The sequence below is a fragment of the Nymphaea colorata genome, chromosome 10 (assembly GCF_008831285.2).
Source record: "Nymphaea colorata isolate Beijing-Zhang1983 chromosome 10, ASM883128v2, whole genome shotgun sequence".
NCBI classification, from domain to species: Eukaryota; Viridiplantae; Streptophyta; class Magnoliopsida; order Nymphaeales; family Nymphaeaceae; genus Nymphaea; species Nymphaea colorata.
Window position 1 is genome coordinate 20,422,875 of NC_045147.1, and position 22,298 is coordinate 20,445,172.

Below are 22,298 nucleotides of genomic sequence, written 5' to 3' on the forward strand. Positions count from 1 at the left end.
ACTGTTTAATATTAAACTGAACATGAATTTTGTTATTGGATCGGACTTCTTGGCCTCAGGATCTAAAATTCAATTATTGAATTAAATCCCGAGAAGTTTACATCCTAAACTGGACGGTAGTGGTTGAAGGGCATTTAATAGCTACCTCGACAATCAATGCAAACAACGGTGGGTCAAGGTCTTCACTCTTCAGACCCCAGACTTAAGAGCCAAGACGTCGTCAAGGCCGGACCAGCTTCACACCATGGACGGAGAGGCCCGTTTGTGGGTTCCTCACTCTGCTGAATTTTCCACGCCTTGCCTTGTAATCTCTGCCCTATAAATGAAACCATCTACTACTCGTCTCTACCCACCTCACCATTCAACACAGGTTAGCATAAGCAGCTGACACAGTAATGGTAGGAGGATCTTTCTTTGGTTAATATTCTCATGTTCTTTCTTCATCCTCCTTATCTTCCATTCCACGGAGAGGTGGTACTTCACCGTTCTTATGCTCTGGTTTTGTTGACTTGCAGAAGACAGTGATTCAGGTTGGTATCTATTGCCTCAAGTGCCAGACAAGTGTTATGAAGGCTGTCAGTGGCCTTACAGGTACTATGGTATTGTCTTGTTAATTTGTCGTGAGAAGTCCCAAAGGTTTTGATGTAGAGCTCTCTCTCTCCCACCTTTTTCTTTCTTCTCTCTCCTGTTTTTGTTTTTTCCCAGAACTATCTTGATCTCCACCTACCATGGGTGGATCTTATGGAAGACAAGAGACTTAAACAACCAATCTCAAATGATATATACTATATATATGTTGCTGTAGCTAAGCCATATGAACCTCAGAAACCTCATTCTGTGGTTTCTCAATATTTTTCTTTCGTTTTTCTTCCTGGCATGCTTTCATAGGTTGACTGTTCTTCGAAATCCTAACTAACCGAAGGAACGTTTGACTGCAAATGGATTAACCTTGAAGAAACTGCAACTGCATTTGGATTTTGCGGCTGGAAGGCCAAAAAAGGTCCGTCCAGTTCCTGCATTTTGGGTTCATGCAAAGGGGTTGGGTTCAATAATTCACTTCTGTGACTGGAACTTCTTGTCAGCTTTGCATGCCCATGTGAATTTACCACAGACCATGTCATAAAATATGGGCAATTCCAACAACGAGATGACAAGAGAGGTTTCGTTTTAGTACAGTTGTACATAAAAGAGCCAGCCCCAAAGGGCCGTGGTGAGACTTTCCAAAATGAAAAAAAGAAAAAAAAGGAGAAGAACTCCAAACTCGTGGGATCTAAATTTTTCGCTTCCTTTTTGTTTCAGCGGTTTTAACAATTAAACATCACTGCCCAACAAAAGCCAGAATTCATGGGGTCTATTTCTTCTCTTTGAATTTCCGTTTGGTTTTACCAAGGAATACTGATCGAATGGGCGGTCTTGTGTTTGAGTTAGGAAGAGAAATTACTCATCAGAAGCCAAGAGAAATTATCCATCTTCGGCACTATGTCCTCATCGGTTGCTTACAGGTGTCAATAAAGTGGAGGTAAATGTGGATAAGCACACGGTGACGGTGTTCGGCGATGTGGATCCCGTTGCGGTGACCAAAAAGTTGAGGAAGAAGACAAAGAAGACGGCGATGATACTGAGCGTAGGACCGGAGAAAGACGAGCCCAAGGAAAAGCAAGAGGAAAAAAAAGGGGCAGCCTCAATCCCTTCTTGCTGTCAAAAGTGCGAGACAATATACCTGAGCTTCGAATCCAGCAGTGGCTGCGCCATTCTCTAAGCTGGCTTGCATCCGCACACCCCGTGACTTCATGCATTATGTTTTCTGCTTGGTCGTTGATAAGTATTCCTTGGTACATGTAAAATTTCGTTGCAAGTTTCATATTTTCATTTTTTATATTGTATCCCTGAATCCAGATCCATTTAATCCATGACTTTCTAGGTGACTGAATCTGAGACCCAAGATCTGACAAAAGTTTTGCACCCGTTGTAGGTGACTGGATCTGAGACCCAAGATCTGACAAAAGTTTTGCACCCGTTGTGTGTGAAGTTTGGTTTATACCATTGTCCCAAAAAAAACATATACAGGCATTATATGGAGAGAAAAAAGATGGATATAATACGATAAAGTTATATATAAAATGAAAAAATCTTGATAATTTTTTAAAAAGTTTAAAACGTTTAATAAATCTTAAAAATTATAAAAAAATATAAAATAATAAAAAAACTTGAGAAAACACAAAAAAATGTTTAATATGTGTATAATATGTATTTTATACGTGTTTTTTATTTTCTGACATTTTTTTAAAAAAGACTGGAATAAAACGGGTGTTATACACTGACTGTGTTTTTTTTCAGTAAAGTGCTTTTGTTGTGACAGACCCTTGTAAGATTTGGATTCGTTTTCAAGATCTTAAATCCAATTCCCAATTAAAGAAGAAGGAAATACGTTGAATATGGTAAATGATGGGTCCACTCAAGTCCAACTGTGGTTGAATTGCCCACACGTTCTCATGTGGACCCTGGTCCAGTTATGTGGGTGCCTGTACTAGACCTTAGTAGTTGCCTCGTTGGTTCACTGAGATCCTGTCCTTCTATTCGATCTTACGCTTGCCTTTTGAGGCTGTACCCCTGACACCTCAAGAATGTTCTCTCCCACAGTTTTTTACTCTTGCAATCTTTGTCATCGACCCATCGGCTCACCCTGAGAGTTGCAGAGAGGAGGATCAGGAAATTTTACTACCAACCTCTCTCATGGACAGATTATGACACAGTCTGGTAAGGATCGACATAATGATAGAACTCGAAAAACGGCAAAAGAACATGGCGGGTCCATGTCATAAATGGGCTTCAACTGACCGACCGGCCGATCCTCCAGCTTCATAAATGGGGGATGATTGTTCTCTATCTCTTGTATCTGTTTAGTCTGACTTGAAGGAAGAAGCAGAAGGATGCAAACACTTCGGACCCACAGGCTACGCACCGATTAGACTTTTCCTCAATCGGTCTCCAAAATCAGCTTCATGATCTTTTTATTCATCTCCAAATCCTCGGTAAAATAAATGTGATCATCAGACCGTCTCGTCGGTCAAAATTTGACGGTTTTGTAGCAATGAATAAGCCGTTCTTGGTCTCTTTTAATATGAAAAGTTGTAGTGCGAGATTCTAAAAGACAGTCTTTTCGATGCATTGGAAACAGAGACCACAGTTCGTTTCATGAAGTAATCGGAGAGAAACGGTAGACCAATGAGTAAGGTCATTATGTGCAATTCCAGTTCCAATTTTTTTTTTGTGTTTGTATGTTATTTGCAGTTCCCATCTTTAATTTCTGCAGATTTATGAAGATGCAGCAGTTTGCTTCTGTAATCAGACGAGAATTTCTTTAGGTAAGAAAGAAAAAGGCACCATCTACGCGTGTTTTGTAGGTCATTCTCATTAAGAGTGATCGAGAGAATAACCACTTGAGTACTTCTCTGAACGATCAACGCCTTTTATTTTTTTTTGGTAGTCCTTTCTGGTTTTTGCATGGAAATCATCAGAATGAAGGCTGAAGGAATCTGGTAACGAAATTACACTAACCTCATTAGTGCTTTCCTTGGAAACTTGGCACAAGAAAAAATAATCAGCCTATTGGTCTCCAAATTATTCCTTCAAACCAAACCGCTGTGTGAATCAGACATTAGAAAATTGGCCCACCAGTCCCACTCAAAGGCCATTAATTCTGCTTCAACTGTCCAGGTTAATAATCTCACGAGGGCCAATGTGTATCAAATTACTTGTTCTTTTTTGTTATTAATATGGGTTCCAAGAACATAACAACTAAACATGAATATTAATTAGTTATGGGCACGCTTAATTAAGTCATTTGATCAATACAGTCGACAAACTTACATGTAGAGTAATTTCTGAGAAGGCGGATGAGAATTAATATTCTGACTTTGTGGGGTCATATGGCAATGACAATAGTAACATACTGTTTTATATGTATCTATCGCAAAATTGGAACATGTTCACCAAACATACTGTTATAGTGTTTCATGAATATTCATTAATCTTTAGGATAGATACATGTGGGATAGTATATGTTACTGTTCTTATTACCAAATGGCCCCATATGTTGTACTTTTCAATTATCAATCGCGTTTATTGAAGACTCAATTGTAATTAATGTTCATAGGCGTCACAGTTAATGCACAAATGGCAGGGACCCCTGATATTACAGTACCACCACTCCTCTCCTCCTCCGACTACTACCATTACTACTGAGATGTGGACAGGTTGAATATTAGACTCATTTGAACTTGATTAACCATGTCTAATGAAGAAAATAAAAATCTAATATGATATTAAGTTCTCGAGTCGTGTCCAATTTTGACAGTCCGATGCGGTGCACTGCATAGAAGGGACCAAAGAAAAAATTAAACAAGAATGTGAAAGAATAAACATATTAATTAAAAAAATTTAAGAGTATCTAACAAACAAAATTTCTGAGACGAGGCTCGACTTTGTTTTCTTCGTAAAAACAAATTAGTTGACTTGACTAAATGATTGTTCGTAGAGTAAGTTGAAACTATTAAATGACTGTTCCTTAATTCAACAATGAAGGCAGTAGTACATTAGCCGATATGTCGCCTAATCGGTCACTCACAGCCAATCTTCCCCATAAAACAAGAAAGCAGATGCGGGTTAGGATCAAACGCAAACAAGAAAGTAAACTCATTACTGCTTTTCTTGAAAACATGTCACAAGAAAAAATGATGAGCCGATTGGTCTCCAAATTATTCCTTCAAAGGAAACCCCGTTGAAATTGCACAGAAGTTCCTCTCAACTGATGCATGAAAGCGAGGAAATTTCCTAACACCCGACAAAATTGAGAAAGAGACTCGTAAATAACGAAGTGACTTTCAAATTACGGAACCTTGCCTTTTCAATACCATGAAGTAGGTGCAAAAATCGACATACGGAGAAGAAAGTATCTCCTATCCATTTAGGGGCCAACATGTCAAACACGATTTAATTTGTTGTCACTAGAGTTGGTCATGTCATTTAGTATATATATATATATTATAATGGAGGTGAGTAAGTGTTTTTCAAAAGAAAATAACACAGTTTTTAATTTTTCTGGAAAATACTGGAAAACATATTTCAACCTTGTCAGAATCATTTCTAGAAAGGAATTGGCTAAGCCACCATTTGGTGAATTGGTTGGTTTCAAAAAATTGTTTTGAATTGTATAAGAATTGTTTTGAAAATATTTTAAATTTCCGTGAACAATAGTTTAGAGGGTAACGTGTAGTCCTTTGAATTGGCCGTCGAACCAAAACAGTTTTCGATTTATTCGAATTTGAATCAGCCGATCGATCAATTGAAGCCGGATTTTCATAGCGCTGATTCTTCCCGGCCAGCCCATCCTTTGGTTTGCCGCTTTTACTCAGTCGGCCAGAAATCTGCTCCACACATATGATATTCTAAAATATTAAAAGGCCGTTAAACGCCGTAACTTTTTTTTTTAATACATAAGCGGTTTTTAATTACTGTTCACTTCGTTATTACTATGGATTCCAAGAATATAACAAGTAAACATGAACATTAATTAGTTATTGGGCACGCGTAATTAAGACATTTGATCGATACAGTCGACAAACTTACATGTAAAGCAATTTCTCAGAAGGCAGATGAGAACTAATGTTTTGGTTTTATGGGGTCATATGGCAATGAAAATAATAACTATCCAAAATTGGAACATATTCACGATACATACTTTCATGAATATTCATTAACCTTTAGGAGAGATACATGTGGAATAATATATGTTACTGTTCTTATTACCAAATGACCCCATATGTTGTACTTTTCAATTATCAATCAGGTTTATTGAAGACTCAATTGTAATTAATGTTCATATGCATCACAGTTAATGCATAAATGGCAGGGGCCCCTGATATTACAGTACTATTACTACTGAGAGATGTGGACAGGTTGAATATTAGACTCATTTGAACTTGATTAACCTTGTCCAATGAAGAAAACGAAAATCTTATATGATATTAAGTTCTTGCGTCGTGTCCAATTTTGATAGTCCGATCCGGTGCACTGCATAGGAGGACCTTTAGTGAAGAAATTAAACAAGAATGTGAAAGAATAAGTTAATTAAATTAAAATTTTAAGAAAACCTAACAAACAAATTTTTCTAAGACTAGACTCGACTTTGTTTTCTTCATAAAAACAAACTAGTTGACTCAATGATTGTTACGGTAAGTTGAAACTACCAAATGATTGTTCCTAAATTCAACAATCAAATGCACACACGATAAGACCAATGGGATGCTTGGCTAGGTCATTCTCTGCCCATTTTGTCGAGCAGGTCAACTTCACTTCTGGGTCAGCGGGGTTTCAAAAGAAGACCCATTCATCCTCTTATAGTACAAGGCTTAAAAGCCTTCAAACTCAAGGAGTTAGTAAATTAGCCGATATGTCGGCCTAGTCGGACATCTTCCCAATAAAACAAGAAAGCTAATGCTGGTTCGGATCAGACGCAAAAAAGTTGACCACAAGGTGCCAAATCCGGTGCAATTAAATTCAACAACAGTATGAAGAAGCACCAATCTGCTCTTGCAATCAAGCGGGAATTTCCTTCGGTAGAAAAGGAAAACGTACCATCTTTGCGTGTTTTTTAGGTCATTCTTAATGATCTTTAAGAGTGACCACTCCATTTCTCTGCACAATCAACGTTTTTTTACCTTTTATATTTTTTTAGTCCCTTATTCTTTTACATGGAAATCGTCAGAATGAAGGATAAAGGAATCTGCTAAGTAAAACGTTGATCGTGCAGAGCAAATTGATCGTGCATCATTATGTGAAACCTTACATTTTCACTCTTTAAGACGTAAGATTGCATATAGATTGTTAGTAAATGAAAAAAAAATACAAATATGATCAACCAAATTTATTTCTTAATCTTTTAATTTCTAAGGTCATTTTGACAAAGATATGGATGCATGAAAAAGAGGAAATTTCCTAACACTAGACAGACAAAGAGAGAGAGAAACGATAGGCTTGGAATGTCGAAAAGGAAAATGGTCGTAAATAACAAAGTGACTTCAATACCATTTTAGGAGAAGAAATTCGACACACAGAGAAAGTAACTCTCGTCCATATTAGGGACCAACGTGTTTGACACCATTTGATTCGTTATCCCTAGAGTTGGGTGATGTCATTTAAAGTCCTGCCCTTTTCCGATACACCAACAGATCGACCCATGCCCGTCCGTCCATGATTCAATTCGTAGGATATCTTCGAAACAGATCCAGTGAAATCTGATCTAATTAAAAAACACACACATCACCATCCAGTCCAGCAAATGTTATAGATTGTTAGTAAATGAAAAAAATACAAATATGATAAACCAAGTTTACTTCTTAATCTTTTAATTTCTAAAGTCGTTTTGACAAATATGTGGATCCATGAAAAAGAGGAAATTTCCGACCACTAGACAAGAGAGAGAGAAACGATGGGCTTGGAAAGTTGAAAAGTAAAGTGGTCGAAAATAACGAAGTGACGTCAATACCATGATAGGAGCAGAAATCGACACAGACAGAAAGTAACTCTTGTCCATATTGGGGGGCCATCGTGTTTGACACGATTTGATTTGTTATCCCTAGACTTGGTGGTGTCATTTAAAGTCCTCCCTTTCCCGGGTCGATACCCTAACAGATCCACCCATTCCCGTCCATGATTCGATTCGTAGGATATCTTCGAAACAGATCAAATCTGATCTAATTAAAAAAAAAAACACACACACACACACACACATCACCATCCAGTCGAGTATACCTTGCAAATCAATATAAAATTTCAACCATAATCCAGACTCAAAGCAAAAAGATATAGATCTATGTTTAATTTCTAAACTATTCTGGAAACTGGGTCTAAAAGATCCGGTCCCCAATCAAGGGAAGGAAGACCGATCACTATCTCATATTTTTCTATTTCACATGTTGAGACAATGTGGATGATAGATACATAGATGCTAGCCACTTGGACTTTTCAACTTACCGGAAATTTAAACATGTCCACATATTTAGCGGGACCCTGCCCCGGACCATACTATGAAATTTCCTTCGTTTCTTGACCTTCCTGCTCTCTATAAATTTGGCCACCAGCAATGACAAAACATCCAGGTTAAGGCAAGGTTCTAGGGAAAAAAAGATGGTAAGTGAAACACTTTCGTCTCTGATCTCCACAGAGGAGCCCTTTCCGGTGAAAGGACGTGGCCGGCCATCCCCGGCTCCGGCCAGTCATATGGGAATCGGCGATTGCCATGATGATCAGGGTCCCGAGATGCACGGTGCTACCTTGATTCGTCTAGGCTCCAGCTTTGCTTGGTCTTTCAGTCAGCCATATATACACATATATGTGCTGAGCTCAAGCTTATTGAAACAAGCCAAGCCTGAGCTGGCTGTTGGTAGCTCTGACCAAGCTGATTTGCATGGACCGAGTTTGCTGACGTCTCTCAGCTTATCGGCCGTCGACGGGTCTCTTCGTCTTCCTTTTTCTGTCTCTGGTTCATCATTTTTGCTTTAGTGACATGGTTTTTTTTTTTTCTCATCTTGATGCTGTGCAGAAAACTGTGGTGTATGTGGAAATCAATTGTAAGAAGTGCAAGGCAGATGTGCTGAAGGCAGTAGCCAAACTTTCAGGTACTGTAATTTATATCAACATGATGTTGGCATTAGACCTTTGGTATATAACGTATAAACGTAAGCGATACCCCTAAAAGGGGCATCGGACACGGCCGAACAAGATTCCGGTCATAGAATCAGATTTTCTTAGTAAACTTTGGAAAAGGAAGATCAGGGGGAGTCTAAACTCGGACTCTTCCAAAGAGCGCTCTTCTGTTTCTACTTGTCACGTCTTGTCTTGATAGCGTGGTCCAGAGACTTGGTTGGCTCTTTCTAGCTCGGAAACAAACAGAGAGTGAGTGATGGTTTTAGCTAGGAACCAAACAGAGAGTTTGTGATGGTTTTATCTTCGTTGCTTGGTATTGGAAACTGCTAATGCGCGGCCAAAAGGCTGAGTTTGTTGCCGGAAGACAGGATTTGTCAGGTATCTGAATCCATGTTCTCTTCTTTTCCCTCATTTTCCACGTGACCGTCATTCTCTCCGGGCAGAATTGACGGAAAAAGTTGTTTCCTGTTTGGTTGGTCGGGACACAAACGCTTTATTACAGGCCGGAGTCAATTTTTCTTATATCTTGTCATCTTGATTCGTCCAAGGAATTTTGCTAATTGATCAAGAAAAAAAAATTTGAGGAAAATGATGGCATATAATATATTTGAAAATCTTGACTAATTGATTATAAAGTTATTGTTCCGAGAATAATTATCGGAGGTTTGGCAGATCTCTACCTGCTCAATTCAACTTATCTGACTATACAGTTTCATTGGCAGACAAATCCATATCGGGGTCCCCATCCATTGGGTTTTTCACAAATATAAGATCTGTGCACTACTTTTCGTCCAACCATTTTTCTTTTACACACTCGCATGGACATATATATATATATATATATATATATATATATATATATATATATATATATATATATATATATATATATATATATATATAATGTGTTTCTTATTGTGTTTTTGAAACACATGCTCTTAAAATTCATGTTTTAAAGACACCACATTTTTGTTGTACGAACATGGTGTAGCAACAACGTCACACATCTGATTGTTTGTTTAGGAAAAATATCAATAATCTGAAAAAAGTTGGATTTCATGTGTTCTTTTCCACGTAACAAGTCTCCTCTCTCCTCAGCTGGATTTCCTTTGCCTTAAATATATGGAAATTAAAACTTTATATTTATTAACTATTTCTAGATCATATATATATAGAGACACCACAGTGGTCATCTTGTTTCCATGGACTGGTTGTAGTTGGACATTAGTCATTATTGGTGAAATTAGAAAAGATCAGTATACGTCAGCAAAATCTCATGCATCCCAAAAAATTATCTTTTTAGCACGTAATGAACTCTCGTTACCATTGAACTTGAGGGTTTTGAGTAAAGTCTCTCACAAGGACGGACCTTTAATTAAAATTTATATTTATTAACTATTTCGATATTCTTATATATATATATATTCACTATTGTCCTGATGTATCCATGGACTTTTGGACATTAATCATTATTGGTCAAAATTTCTTTTAGCAATCAACTCTCCTAACTAACCTTGAGGATTTTAAATGAAGACTCTGAGACGGACGGACCCTTAAATAAAACTTTATATTTATTAACTATTTCGATACTATATATATATATATCACAGTTGTCATGATGTTTCCATGGATTTTTGGACATTAGTCATTATTGGCGAAAGTAGAAAGGGATCAAGTATATGTAATGAACTCTCGTTGCAATTGAACTTGAGGGTTGTAAGTCAAGTCCCTCGGACGGACGGACCAGTATCCGGTAAAGAGTCCTTTGTAGCATTCATTCAGTAACTGTTCCTCAAATCCACAAAAAAATCCCATGCTTGAGCTTGAGGTTCTAATCAGGATTGCCTCATGAACTCTACTAAGAAATGAAATGCTCCATAAGGGCAAGTTTTTTCATTGGTTTTCTGGCTTATGTTTGACATGAAGACAACTGAAAGGAAAGGCTCGAATGATTGGAGCCACCAACTGTTGCGAAGTCATAAAACCACAGGTTCTATTTGGTTCTTGCAGATGTGGACAAAATAGAGGTGGACGAAGAGAAGAATACGGTCACAGTTACTGGTAAAGTAGACCCCATGGATGTGATGACGAATTTGAGGAAGGTAAAAAAGATGGCACAGATGCTGACTGTAGGATCAGAAAAGGAAGAGGCAAAGAAAGATGAGAAGAAAGAAGGGGGAGGGCCCCTTCCAGATTGCTGCCGAGCGTGCGATTACATATACGTGGACTTCCTACCCTACAGTAGGCCCATAGAATGCGCAATACTTTGAGCCCCGCTTGTCGCGCACGCACCATCCCGTGAAGCTCTCGGACTGCCGTCTGCATATTGCCTGCCTGTGCCATGTGCATTTACGTGTCTATGTATGTGCATGTGTGTGTAATTGGTTCCACCATCTTTCTATTACTGTTATTTCTTCTTTGGTTACCTGTGTTAAGAAACCAGGCCATGGGCATGGTGTGTGAGAGCAGAATTTTGAAGGGTATCAAGGACTAAGCAAGTGCACTACCCATCTGAACCCCACAACCCAAAGCGATGGTCTGACCCTCAGGCGGGTCTATGAACAAAGCTGAGCTGAGCTGCAGATAGAACAAAATGAAATAAAGATAATTCATTCACATGAAGCCACTCAATTTTTATCTACTTGAGGAAAACCTTACATATGAAAATTTGCAAATATTCGCTTAAGTTTATAAAATAGTCCACACATACTTCATAAATGAAATATATCGAAATATATTTGGAAAACCGTTTTACCCTTAATAAAAAATTATTTCTAAATGGATAACTTCTTCACAAACTACATGTTTTTCGCAATTCAGTTTTTCTTTTTTTTTCTTTTTTTCTGTTTTTGGCCTTCACGAACTCGTTTTTCTTTTAAGTGTGGTCGTACAGACAAAAACCAGAGACGTGAAATTGACAAGAAATTTCGTCATTAAGAACAAAATAGTTTCTTTGGAGCCTTTTATTAAGAATCAAATAGTTTCCTTGGGTCTGTTTGAACATTTTACGTTGCCTGTGTCTGTAAATTATTTTATAAACGAAGGGATCATTTGTAATTTTTCAAATATTAAGCAGTTATTTGTAAATCCTTTCATTTAAGAATGTAATTTGATTTCTTGTTTAACTAGTGAACCAAACGTCTAATTAAGAATGAATGATTAGACTATGGTACTCCTAGAAGACTCTAAAGAGTTGAGCTGTAATATATAAATTTCTCAAAAATCAACTTTTTGTTCAGCTAAAAGAATCTTGTAAACCATGCTCTTACTTATATGCAGATGTAATATGCACAGAAACAATACTTTGAAAATACTCCCTTGCAAGAACATGAGAGACCGAAACCTTCCCCTGCATGACCTCCTGGAAGCACCCCAGCCACAGGAAGCCGTCTTTACCTATGTACAACAGCCTCTCATGGAGAGACATGCTTAATGACTACACTCACTCTTAAACATGCATACTGCATACACTCGTACAAAGAAAACCATAGAATGATGCAATCTGCTCTGAAGGTTGGGAAAAGGTGAACTTAACTAGATATGTACTTCCTCTGGGCCATGTACCACCCAGAGGCTCACATGCATCAACCAGGATTGCCTTGCTAGCTCAGACCATACCGACTGAAGTGATCAACCTTGAACTTCCATTCGCCATTCACAGCATCATAAGACGCAAACTCCACGCCTTGCTCCTCAGCTTTTTTGATAAGCAACTTTGTGTACTTCTCCACGAGTGGTCCCTTGGTCACCACCTCACCTGTCTTCTTGTCCACACATCGAACATTCAGCAGAGTGACTTCTCCAGGCTTGTTGAGTCCTTGACCAACGGGGGGCTTCACTCCATCCATATACACAAGCACCTCACGGTTATTGAACTGAACGATGCTCTCAATATCAAGCCTCCGTACATCTGTCTCTCCAAAGAATTTGATGCTTCCATAGCCCCGACGACCAACCACAAAATCCTTCACATGTTTGCAGTAGCCTGGTTCGTCTCTTTCTCTGGATGCCAACTCTTGGATCTTCGGCTCTGTATAATAGTCAGCATGACGGAGCTTTGGCATGAGCGCCTCAATTCGAGCCCCATACTCGAAAACAATTGCTGCCTCGCCAGCCCTGTGACCAGAAAGTGATATATAGCCACCTCCTTTGTGATTCTCATTGTCTCCAATTCCATTCTGCTTTTGTGTTTCTTTCAGAGGTGGAGATGCATTCTTCACATTAGCCTTGCCTAACGAGATATCATGATCTGCAGCTTCTGCATTACAACGAAAATATATTCTTTTAGCAAGAAAAACTTCCACATATGAGCCATAAGCAAGATCCCACTTGGAAAGGAGGCACAAATATTTAATGTTTTACATGGCATTTCATGCCTGGAAAATTGAATCCTCCACCAACTTCATAGTAAGTGGCATCCTAAAAAATGTAGTCTGTTGTTGTTCGAAGATATTTTCTCCCTCTAGTTGGGATCAATGAAGTACAGTCAGATGCAGAAAACAAAGACAATGACAACAAATAAACTACGTGGATCATACTATGACAACCTTTCCAATGACGCATCAGTTGTTACTATTGATGGTTCCTGGATTAGTACAGGAAGATACCAGCCATATATGAAGTAACTTTTATTTAAACATAACACTGTTGGCATATGAATCACGAATAAACTTAGGTCCAATTTTCAGTTAAACAAAATTAGCTTTCATCCATTCAGCATCAAAGACAGCAACCCACACAGAGAATATAGAATGTAAATAATATCGGCTTCACAATCTGAACACTTCAATTAGCTGAAGTTCAAGAAGCAAACAGACCAATAGTAGGCGTAAGTCATAATACATTCGGAAAATAAAAATAGCAGCAAAGCTAGAGGATTTCAGAAGGGCTTACTTTCATGGTGTTCTACAGATTCATCTTCCAGTGGAGGAGCAGGAGGTCCATCATCTGTTAATTTGCCTGAAGAACACCAAAGACTGTCAGTGTCAAAGAACAATGTTACAAGTGCTAAATGAATAAATGTGCACTGCTTAGCACAATAAACAAAAAAACCCAATTTTATGGTAAGCCAAGAAACCTACAACTACAAACTACAGTGACATCAATAAATATTAAGATGAGATTTGTTGAACTGCTTTTCTGGTGAACCTTGTTTCCAGTCAACCACAATTTTTGCATGTCAACAAATTTAAGATGGCCTTTGAAATCATAGGAATGTTCAACCTCTAAAAATATGATCCACATATTCAGGAAAAAAGGGGGCTTGAGAGAGAGTACAATTTTCATTCTCATTGGAACCCAACTGCTTGTCCAATTGGTTTTGCTTAATTGGTGGAACAGAAGGCCACTGTTTTGGATGATTGATAATAAGGGCCCTGGGATTCTCCCTTGGAATAAAAAGAGCATCTGCCTTTGGTGTGGTGGGAGTTTCTTCATCATCAGTAAGAAATGACACCTACATAAAGCAAGTCACAGGAGCCATGGATCCAGGAAAATAATGTCATTCTCGGAAAGATTGAAGAACCTTTAATTGGAAAATGGACAGCATTCCTAAATGTATGGGCTGGATTTTGAAAAATAGGCTCTTACCTTAGGACTGTCATCTTTAGGATGATGTTTCCTAGATGGTAAGCTGATCCGTGATCTCCGAGAACCATGCCTTGAAACCAGCAGTGGAGAGATCCTAACTGCCACAGGCTTATCAACAACCTGTCCATTAACAGGTAATAAAAATTTCAATCCATACATCTGCATGTACACAGCCAGTTAGTTTCCATGTGAGTATACATGGGTGTATTACCAATCTTTCAAACCAAGGCATGGGCATACTGGACATTTAAGGGTTTAAAGCTAGATGTGTGTCCATGCTAATGCATTTATGGTACACATACCTACAAAGGCACATACTCAGGAAAGAAAGACCTGATTGAACTTCAAATAATCAAGAAAATGTCAAACAAGTAGCACAATGTGCACACATGATACTGAAATTGAAAAATGTCAGCACTTTTCCCTTTCACTAAAAAAAAGTCCATAATTGTTTGAACATCAACAAAGAGCAAGGAAGTCAGAGAAGCTGCATCACATGGACATGACTGAAGATGTAGAATGCAGCCAACGTAATTTCTGTAGGAGAATATGGAACAAGAGTAAAAATGGCGCAACTTTGTGATACAGAAAAGAGTAAGATACATGCAGACCAAGCAAAATATTTGACTATTTACACCTTGATCCTCTGGTGGAACTTTTCAAACAATGAAAGTTTGGCTTTGCTATGACATCATAAACATGCTCTTATCCTATCCAAAATTAATGGAAACAAAATAAATATGTAAGGAGTGTACATACCATTGTCACAGATATCATGTCCTTTTCAAAAAGACCTGATATTTGTGTTCAATATGATTAAAACAAAAAAACTGAAAAAAAGAAGTGTTTTTGAAAGGCAGCAAAATAAACATAACGTGTTTTCTCATGCTTTTCATGTTATTTTACATTATTTTGTTTTAAATTTAAGTTAAATTACTTATCTTTATTTCTATCATTAATGAAACATCATTTTTAGTATTTTATCTAGCTAACTTTTATATTTTCTTATCAGTCAGGAAAACACACATGCACACACACGTGTGCTATGCCACATGAGTGCGGGGTGCGGCAAATTCCAAAAAAAATTGGGGGCACGCACCAGTGCGGCAAGGGCATATATATATATATATATATATATATATATATATAGTCACAAAAAACGCATTATTTTCGAAAAAAATGAGAGAAAATGAAATGTCATTTAAAACTTAAAAAAACGAGTTTTTTGAAAAAAAGTTAAAACAACTTAAAACAAAAAAAACACGTTTTTAACGAGTTTTTCCATTTTTTCATTGTTTTTTTTTAATGCCAAACAGTTTTTTTTCATTTTTTATTTTTATTTGTTGCAAATCTACTTATCTTTTAATGTTTGTGTTATTATTTTCCCACTTATTTTATTTTTTCCACATTTTTAGTTTTTTTTAATTTTTAAAAATATACCTTTTTTTTTCCTTTTTTCTCATATTTTTCAAGCCCCCGTATTATACCCGAGAAAACCTCGCCGTTTAAAACTCCAAGACGTTATTTGTGACTATGATATATATATATATATATATATATATATATATATATATATATATATATATATATATATATATATATATATATATATATATATATATATATATATATATATATATATATTACCAAGATTACCTTTATCTCAAACAAAATTCAAAGTTTTATTAAATAAAATGGAGGAGGAAAGAGAAAAGAGGGCAAAAAAGATGAGGGAAAAGATAAGAGAAGAAAAAGAAAAAGAGAAAACAAGAGTGAGTGCAGTCACCCGATTTGGCACACCTGTGCGACTTAAAATGTGTGTGAGAGAGAGGGAGCACATGAATGCACACCTATGGAAATGCTCTCTGTCATGCCAGCTTCACCAGTTAAAAAGCTTGCATGCACTAACTAATCGAGCATTTGATTTCTTTCATGTTACAATTCAAAAGAACTTACTGGCATGTTCGATATTCCATATTGAACAGAGGGAGCAGTTCCTTGTCGTGCAATGGAAATCTGAGGCATTGCTGGAAGTGTTCCAAAAGGATTTGCAGGACTTGGTTGCATGATGGCAGCATTCTGAGCAGCAGTCCTGTTTCAAAATAAAGAGTCAAAGATAGGAGAAACTGCAAAGCTCCACAAATAGTTCACCGATTTCTCACAAAATTAAATTAAGTTCAAATGCTAATCTGATAACTAACTGTACAACAAGGCATACATGAAATTCTATGAATAATGTCTCTTCTTGGATTTCGTAAAAGTGAAAAATTTTCTCACGAGATTCAAATGCAGGGCTGCTTTTTAGCAATTGTTTACTTACGGTTGTCCAAGATGACTGAAAGCATTTGATATCCCGCCAAATCCACTAGAACCAGCTGCAATGTCCAACAAAGGTGTAACCATGTATCCATATGACTAATCTTACAGCAACAATATGGACTCATTCTCAATACCAGGTTGTGTCTGGCCAAAGTTGCTGAAGGAGAACGTCCCAGACAACTGAGCAGGTGCAATGGACTGAAAACCAGTTGCAAGTGATGGCTGCAATATGTAAGCAAATAACAAGATAGAGAATTGATACACTTGGTGCATCTGACAAAAGAAAACAGAAAATTCTAGCAAACCAAAACTAAGATAGTGACATGCCTTTTGGCTTCCATGTCAAACTCACAAGATCATTACATGTAACTTACAGTAGTTTGACCAAATCCAGTGGATAATGAAGAATTGCTGGTGAATAAGTTTGCGCCAAACCCAGTTGATGGGGTGCTAAATGGATTACTTTGACCAAAAGCAGAGCTGCTCTGTCCAAAAGTAGTCTGGCCAAAAGTAGATGACTGTCCAAATGATGGGGAAGAAGATTGAAATAGCCCAGACGACTGAGTGCTTCCAAATGTCAAACCAGAACCAAATGTGGGAGTTGAAGCTGGTGCAGATGTTGAACCAAAAAGTGAGGGAGAAGATGAACCAAATGCAGGTGCACTCGCTACTCCAAAGGGAGATGTAGTAGTGGCCACAAATGCAGGTGCTGATGGTGCCCCAAAAATTGATGAAGTTGAGGATGTTGCCCCAAAAGGACTTGATGAGGATGAACCAAAAGGAGAGCTGAAAGAGGAAGAAGATGTGAAACCAAAGGTTGCTGGTTTGGAACCAAACATCCCAGTGGAAGTAGTAGTGGAAAATGGATTTGATGTTGTCTGACCAAATGCAGACGTAGCAAAAGGGCTAGACTGGGTTGATTGCCCGAAACTTGGTTGGCTAGCAGGACTTGGCCCCCCTGGGGAAAAGATAAATTATGAAGTTCAAGCAGTCAATACAATGCATAGATTATCTTGACATTGCCTAGTCAATGAGCTCCAAAATTCTCTTCTCATGACAGATAATAATTCTCAAATCTTCACTTGAATGAGATGGAACAGCACAAAATTGGCATGTACAATCTATAAAACTTCTTAACTTACACATATTAGTTTGTTCAGTCAAGAAATAAAGTCTGCTTTATTATGCAAATAAAGTGATTTAGTTTTCTTCACTTTGCATTTGTGCATTACTCCCAAACTACATCTATCGGAGTTCAGTCATATGGACAGCCACACTCTTTTCCCTTCTTTTGCATTTTTTCACATTTCTCAGTTTATACCAATTTTCACATACACCAGATTCCTGAATGAACTCATTTCCTCGTTTAGAACAAACACATAAGGAAACAAAAAGAAATTTGAGTTTCAAACATTCAATGATACAACTTCAAGTTCCCATGACACGGCCAACATTCAAAAGCTTTCGCTTCTGGTAATAGCAACAACTGGGCAGAAGCACACAACCACTTTAATAAAATGGCAAACAAATAAAAAACACAAAATTCAGAAGATGATATCAAAGAAAAGTGAATACCTTTATCCCCCTTTTGATAATCCTCCCACTTCAACTCCTCATGGCTTTTTTCTTTGTATGCAGGCATAGCAGATATAGATTCCAGCTTTCCCAAAGTCTGTCCAGTACTGCCAATCCCTCCATCCTCAGGTGTGGGTGAGTAAGCTACAACCCTACTCCCTAACTGTTGGCTGCCAAATCCTGACTGACCAAAATTTGTGCTCCCAAAAGTTGGGGTTGTAGTTTGTGTTCCTATAAGGTAGTTGCAAATAGAAACAGTAAAGTAGTTCAAAATCAAATGGTTAAACAGGAGTTCTTTTAACTTGTAAAACAAGTGACTGAAAACAGAAAGAAAAAGAACAATTACCAAAAGGAGAACTCTGAGCACCAAAAGGAGTTGTACCAAATGGTGTACTCCCAAATGTTGGCGTTGATTGACCAAATGCAGGAGAAGATCCAAAACCAAAAGGAGTATTTGATGCACCAAAAGCAGATGTTGAAGAAGCTCCAAATGCAGGTGCAGTGGAAGCACTAAATGCAGGTGTGCTGGAAACACCAAAAGCAGGTGTAGAAATGCCAAATGCGCTGGAAGTACTACCAAAAGGATTGGCTATTGTAGACCCAAAAGCCGGTGTGCTTGAAGCACCAAATGCTGGAGCTGTGCTGACACCAAATGCTGGAGTGCTTGTGGCACCGAATGCTGGAGTGGTTGTCGCACCAAATGCAGGCTGACTGGATGAACCAAAAGGTGATGTGGAACCAAACAAGCTACTTCCAAATGCTGGTTGTGATTGTTGAAATGTACCAGCAAATGGACTACCTTGACTAGGAGATGATCCAAAGCCACCAAAAGCAGACTTCTGGCCAAACAAAGTTGACCCTGTACAGGAAAGCTGCCTTTATAAGAGCAAATAATACAGTAGAGTCGATCATCAACCTCATCGCTGAAAACATGTTTTTTCACTCAAAGGACTCTAACGATTGCATGTTTAGTATATCAATATCATGAACTGATTCATAGATAATATAGAACAATCAAGACAAAAAAACAATACTGCTGTAGAAGGAAATAAACCAACAATATAGTGAGCATAAATTTGATGATTACTAGTTCTTTTTCCCTGAAATTTCTGGTACATTTTCTATTTGAATTTTTAGTTTTCTTTCCTATTCCATTTCTTTTCTTTACACGTGTGATTCCAACAGCATCAAAAGTGGTAGGGACTAAGAAACCAAATCAAGCATTCGACGTTGTTCATTCCATGAAAATTGAAACCTAAGATGGATCAAAAAGATAATATCTTAATCTGAATTAAGTCTCATGCTGTCATGGTCACAAAATTGTCGCAGCTGTGTAGAAGTATTTATATACATGCATGTGTTACACACACACATACACAAACACATGCACGTACCATGTATTTTAGAAAAAGTATGTAGTCAACATGTGAAATTGTGTGCTTCAAGAACCATCCAAGAACGACACAGTAACAGTGCTGACAGGAGAATTATGGCACATTTCCAGCAGCACCCGTAATATAAGCTTCATGGTCCCCACATATAGATTTTATAACATCTATGTGCAAGAAGTTGTCATAATGAAAGCAGCATCAGTAAAAAAAGTCACAGCATAAACACATAAGCTTTCTTTCGTTTGGTGGTGATTATATATCAAATTATCGACCAAATGAAGTGTTATGGAGCTAGCTGTTCCTAGTTAGCCTAAAATAGATCACCACCAGAAAAGGACATTTAGTATGGTCAATGTGCACACTCAAGCTCATGTGCGGCAACAAGATTCTTTGTTGAATTTTAAGCAAAAGGGATGTAGAGATCCCCGCATCTCAGTTGCCAAAACTACATGCAATAATGCAGGTCGTAGTTGATCATGCTTGATAGCGACACTACAACAACACTAACAGCGGCAGCAGAAAAAGACCCGAGTTATCAACATAATATAACTCAAGAAAGAAAAAATGGAAACAATGTTGAAGACGATAAGGAATTTTCTTTCGATGTTTAGCTTGTACAAAAGGTGACCCAATTTAGCGGGAAAGGAAAAGCAAAAGAACGAACAGTATAAAGTAGACAGAGGAACTCACCAAACGCCGGAGTGGACGACGAAGAACCAAAAGGCGAGCTGCCAAAGGCAGTGGCCGCCGACGCGCCGAACGCCGGAGCAGAAGAAGCAGCCTGTGTCACCCCGAATACGCCGGTGGCAGTGCTTCCGAAGATCGAACCACCACTCTGCGAACCGAAAGGAGTCGTACTGCCGAAAGGCTTCGGCGCGAACGGGTTGCTGCTGGCACTGTTTGCCTGCCCGAACGACGAAGGGCTTCCAAACACGCTGCTCGACGACTGCCCGAACGCTATCAATCAGAAGAATGAAGATCCAAAGCAACAGAATAAAAACACAAATTCGAAACGAACAATCAAAGACAGAACAGAGTCCGTCCGAAATTCAGAGAAAATACAGAAAAGAAAAACGAAATCGGAGGAGTGGAAGAGAGGGAAGAGATTCACGTACGATTAGTGGAGCCGAACATTCCGACTCAGCCGAACGAAATTTTTTCTTTTTCTTTTTTATTCTGATTCTGGTTTCCAATCACTGGATCTCAGCTTTTCTTCGAATTAAAGATCCTAGCAACACATTGATCAAGAACGAACCCTAATGAAAATCAACAGAAATATCCCAAAAAAGTAAAAACAAAGTATCATAATCACTACACCAATTAACTAACCCCGCTTAAATCTCACGCAGTAACAATTGATGTGCTATTAAAAAGTATAACATGGAAAAACAATAAAAAAAGATCCTGCCAGTCGTCAAACTTCTTACTTGGGAAAAGGGAAAAACGATCAAGAAGAAGAGGCATGGAATTCGAGGAACGGAAATTTACACCACAGGTTTAAATAAAGCGAGAGAGAGAGCGCGCGTGTGCTCTCGTAATGTCGAGAAAATGTAATATATACTGCTAAATTATGTCATTACTTAAATTTATCATGTAAAACTCTGTCTTGTGGCAAAATAAACTCAGTTTTAAATTGGTTTAAAGTCTTTTTACTTCTTAAGATTCAACCTAATTTTAAAATGAAATAGAATTTATATCTTAAGTTTTTAAGATCCACCAATGTCAAAAATAAATGAATAAAAATGAAAAACGAAAAGAAGAACGAGAATGGAAGAGAAAAAAACAGAAACAATGAGTCCAAAAAATACGACTAATTGAACTCCCTTCCGATTTTTCACTTTTTTTTTTATCTTATTCAGCCTTATAGCTTGACAAAGAATGATGTAATGGATATTACTCCCCAATTCATTGGATTAAGTTATCATATGTTGGATTTTATGAGCAAAGCAATCCTGAATTTTCTAACCCAAATTCTTTCACTCGATTATTCTTGGATCCTAAAAGATCATTGATTTATAAATCAGATAAGCAATATTATATTTAAGAAAAAATAAATAGATTAAATAAATAAATAACGCAAGTTAACTTTATGTCTACTGGACTGTAAAAATTATAAATTTCACTACACGTTATCACCGCATTTACTTATTTGTTATTTTACAAGAATGTCACATCCGTTCCCTTTTATCTGTCCTTTCGTGATGAAAAGATATCTTAACTATGAAGAAAAAAGCATCGAGAAACAAGACAAGAAAGTGTGCAAGATGTACACGTAATAAGTAATCGTATTCCAATTATTTTTAGCTTCCTTTTCTCCGGCAAAAATATGTTTACCATATGACGCCATTTTCCTACTGAGATTGCATTTTTATCAAATGGAAAGATTAGTTTCTTGAGTGTTGCCAAAAATCTGCTTGAGGGTTTGTGGCATATATTCTGTTTTTATTTTTCATACGCCTTGCTTATTTTTTTTCGAATTTTTTAAGTTATAATTTCACTTAAAATGTAATTCAGATTCAACCTGATTCCCAAACAATTTCAATATTATTTCCCTTGATTAGAAACAGAGTAATGACTTTTTCAATCAATAGAAGCGAGTCTTTGTTTGTTTACCCTTTTGGGTCTTTTAATAATGGGAATATCACAGATGCATGGAACAATATGTCACTTTTCTGAAGATTGAATCAGAAACAAGGAACAATATGCTACAAACAACTC

General features: G+C 37.6%; 3 protein-coding genes across 5 annotated transcripts; 2 read left to right on the forward strand and 1 right to left on the reverse strand.

Annotated features, from left to right (window-relative positions):
* Nucleotides 1-306: 306 nt before the first annotated feature.
* LOC116263033 (heavy metal-associated isoprenylated plant protein 43-like) lies at nucleotides 307-1,930 on the forward strand. The gene is made up of 3 exons (XM_031642603.2): nucleotides 307-398; nucleotides 516-591; nucleotides 1,503-1,930. Exons 1-3 carry the CDS (start codon nucleotides 396-398, stop codon nucleotides 1,757-1,759), a joined length of 336 nt encoding a protein of 111 aa, XP_031498463.1. The 5' UTR covers nucleotides 307-395; the 3' UTR covers nucleotides 1,760-1,930.
* Nucleotides 1,931-8,054: 6,124 nt separating this feature from the next.
* Nucleotides 8,055-11,131, forward strand: LOC116263116 (heavy metal-associated isoprenylated plant protein 2-like). The gene is made up of 3 exons (XM_031642720.2): nucleotides 8,055-8,190; nucleotides 8,603-8,678; nucleotides 10,717-11,131. Exons 1-3 carry the CDS (start codon nucleotides 8,188-8,190, stop codon nucleotides 10,974-10,976), a joined length of 339 nt encoding a protein of 112 aa, XP_031498580.1. The 5' UTR covers nucleotides 8,055-8,187; the 3' UTR covers nucleotides 10,977-11,131.
* A 756-nt stretch (nucleotides 11,132-11,887) lies between these two features.
* LOC116262573 (nuclear pore complex protein NUP98A-like) lies at nucleotides 11,888-21,112 on the reverse strand. Of its 3 annotated transcripts, none has more exons than XM_031642050.2 (13): nucleotides 21,008-21,112; nucleotides 20,696-20,808; nucleotides 20,271-20,537; nucleotides 18,536-19,048; nucleotides 18,190-18,420; nucleotides 16,989-17,572; nucleotides 16,749-16,836; nucleotides 16,616-16,670; nucleotides 16,252-16,387; nucleotides 14,296-14,415; nucleotides 13,984-14,161; nucleotides 13,600-13,665; nucleotides 11,888-12,964 (listed from the first exon to the last, which is right to left on the reverse strand). In XM_031642050.2, the coding sequence occupies exons 2-13, from the start codon at nucleotides 20,712-20,714 to the stop codon at nucleotides 12,309-12,311; spliced, it is 2,913 nt and encodes a 970-aa protein (XP_031497910.1). In that variant the 5' UTR covers nucleotides 20,715-20,808; nucleotides 21,008-21,112; the 3' UTR covers nucleotides 11,888-12,308. The 3 variants fall into 3 exon arrangements, with proteins under 3 accessions (XP_031497910.1, XP_049936156.1, XP_049936157.1); XM_050080199.1 differs by lacking the exon at nucleotides 21,008-21,112 and adding an exon at nucleotides 20,910-20,928; XM_050080200.1 differs by lacking the exon at nucleotides 21,008-21,112 and having other exon boundaries at nucleotides 20,696-20,827.
* Nucleotides 21,113-22,298: the final 1,186 nt, after the last annotated feature.

Excerpts from the sequence above, each read along its gene's own strand:
- LOC116263033 (XM_031642603.2), top strand. Across the intron at positions 592-1,502 it reads GGCTGTCAGTGGCCTTACAG|GTGTCAATAAAGTGGAGGTA; the intron begins GTACTATGGTAT and ends GGTTGCTTACAG.
- LOC116262573 (XM_031642050.2), bottom strand. Across the intron at positions 16,671-16,748 it reads CTTTGGCCAGACACAACCTG|CTGGTTCTAGTGGATTTGGC; the intron begins GTATTGAGAATG and ends TGGACATTGCAG. Across the intron at positions 16,388-16,615 it reads TTCAGTCATCTTGGACAACC|GACTGCTGCTCAGAATGCTG; the intron begins GTAAGTAAACAA and ends ATTTTGAAACAG.
- LOC116263116 (XM_031642720.2), top strand. Across the intron at positions 8,679-10,716 it reads GGCAGTAGCCAAACTTTCAG|ATGTGGACAAAATAGAGGTG; the intron begins GTACTGTAATTT and ends TGGTTCTTGCAG.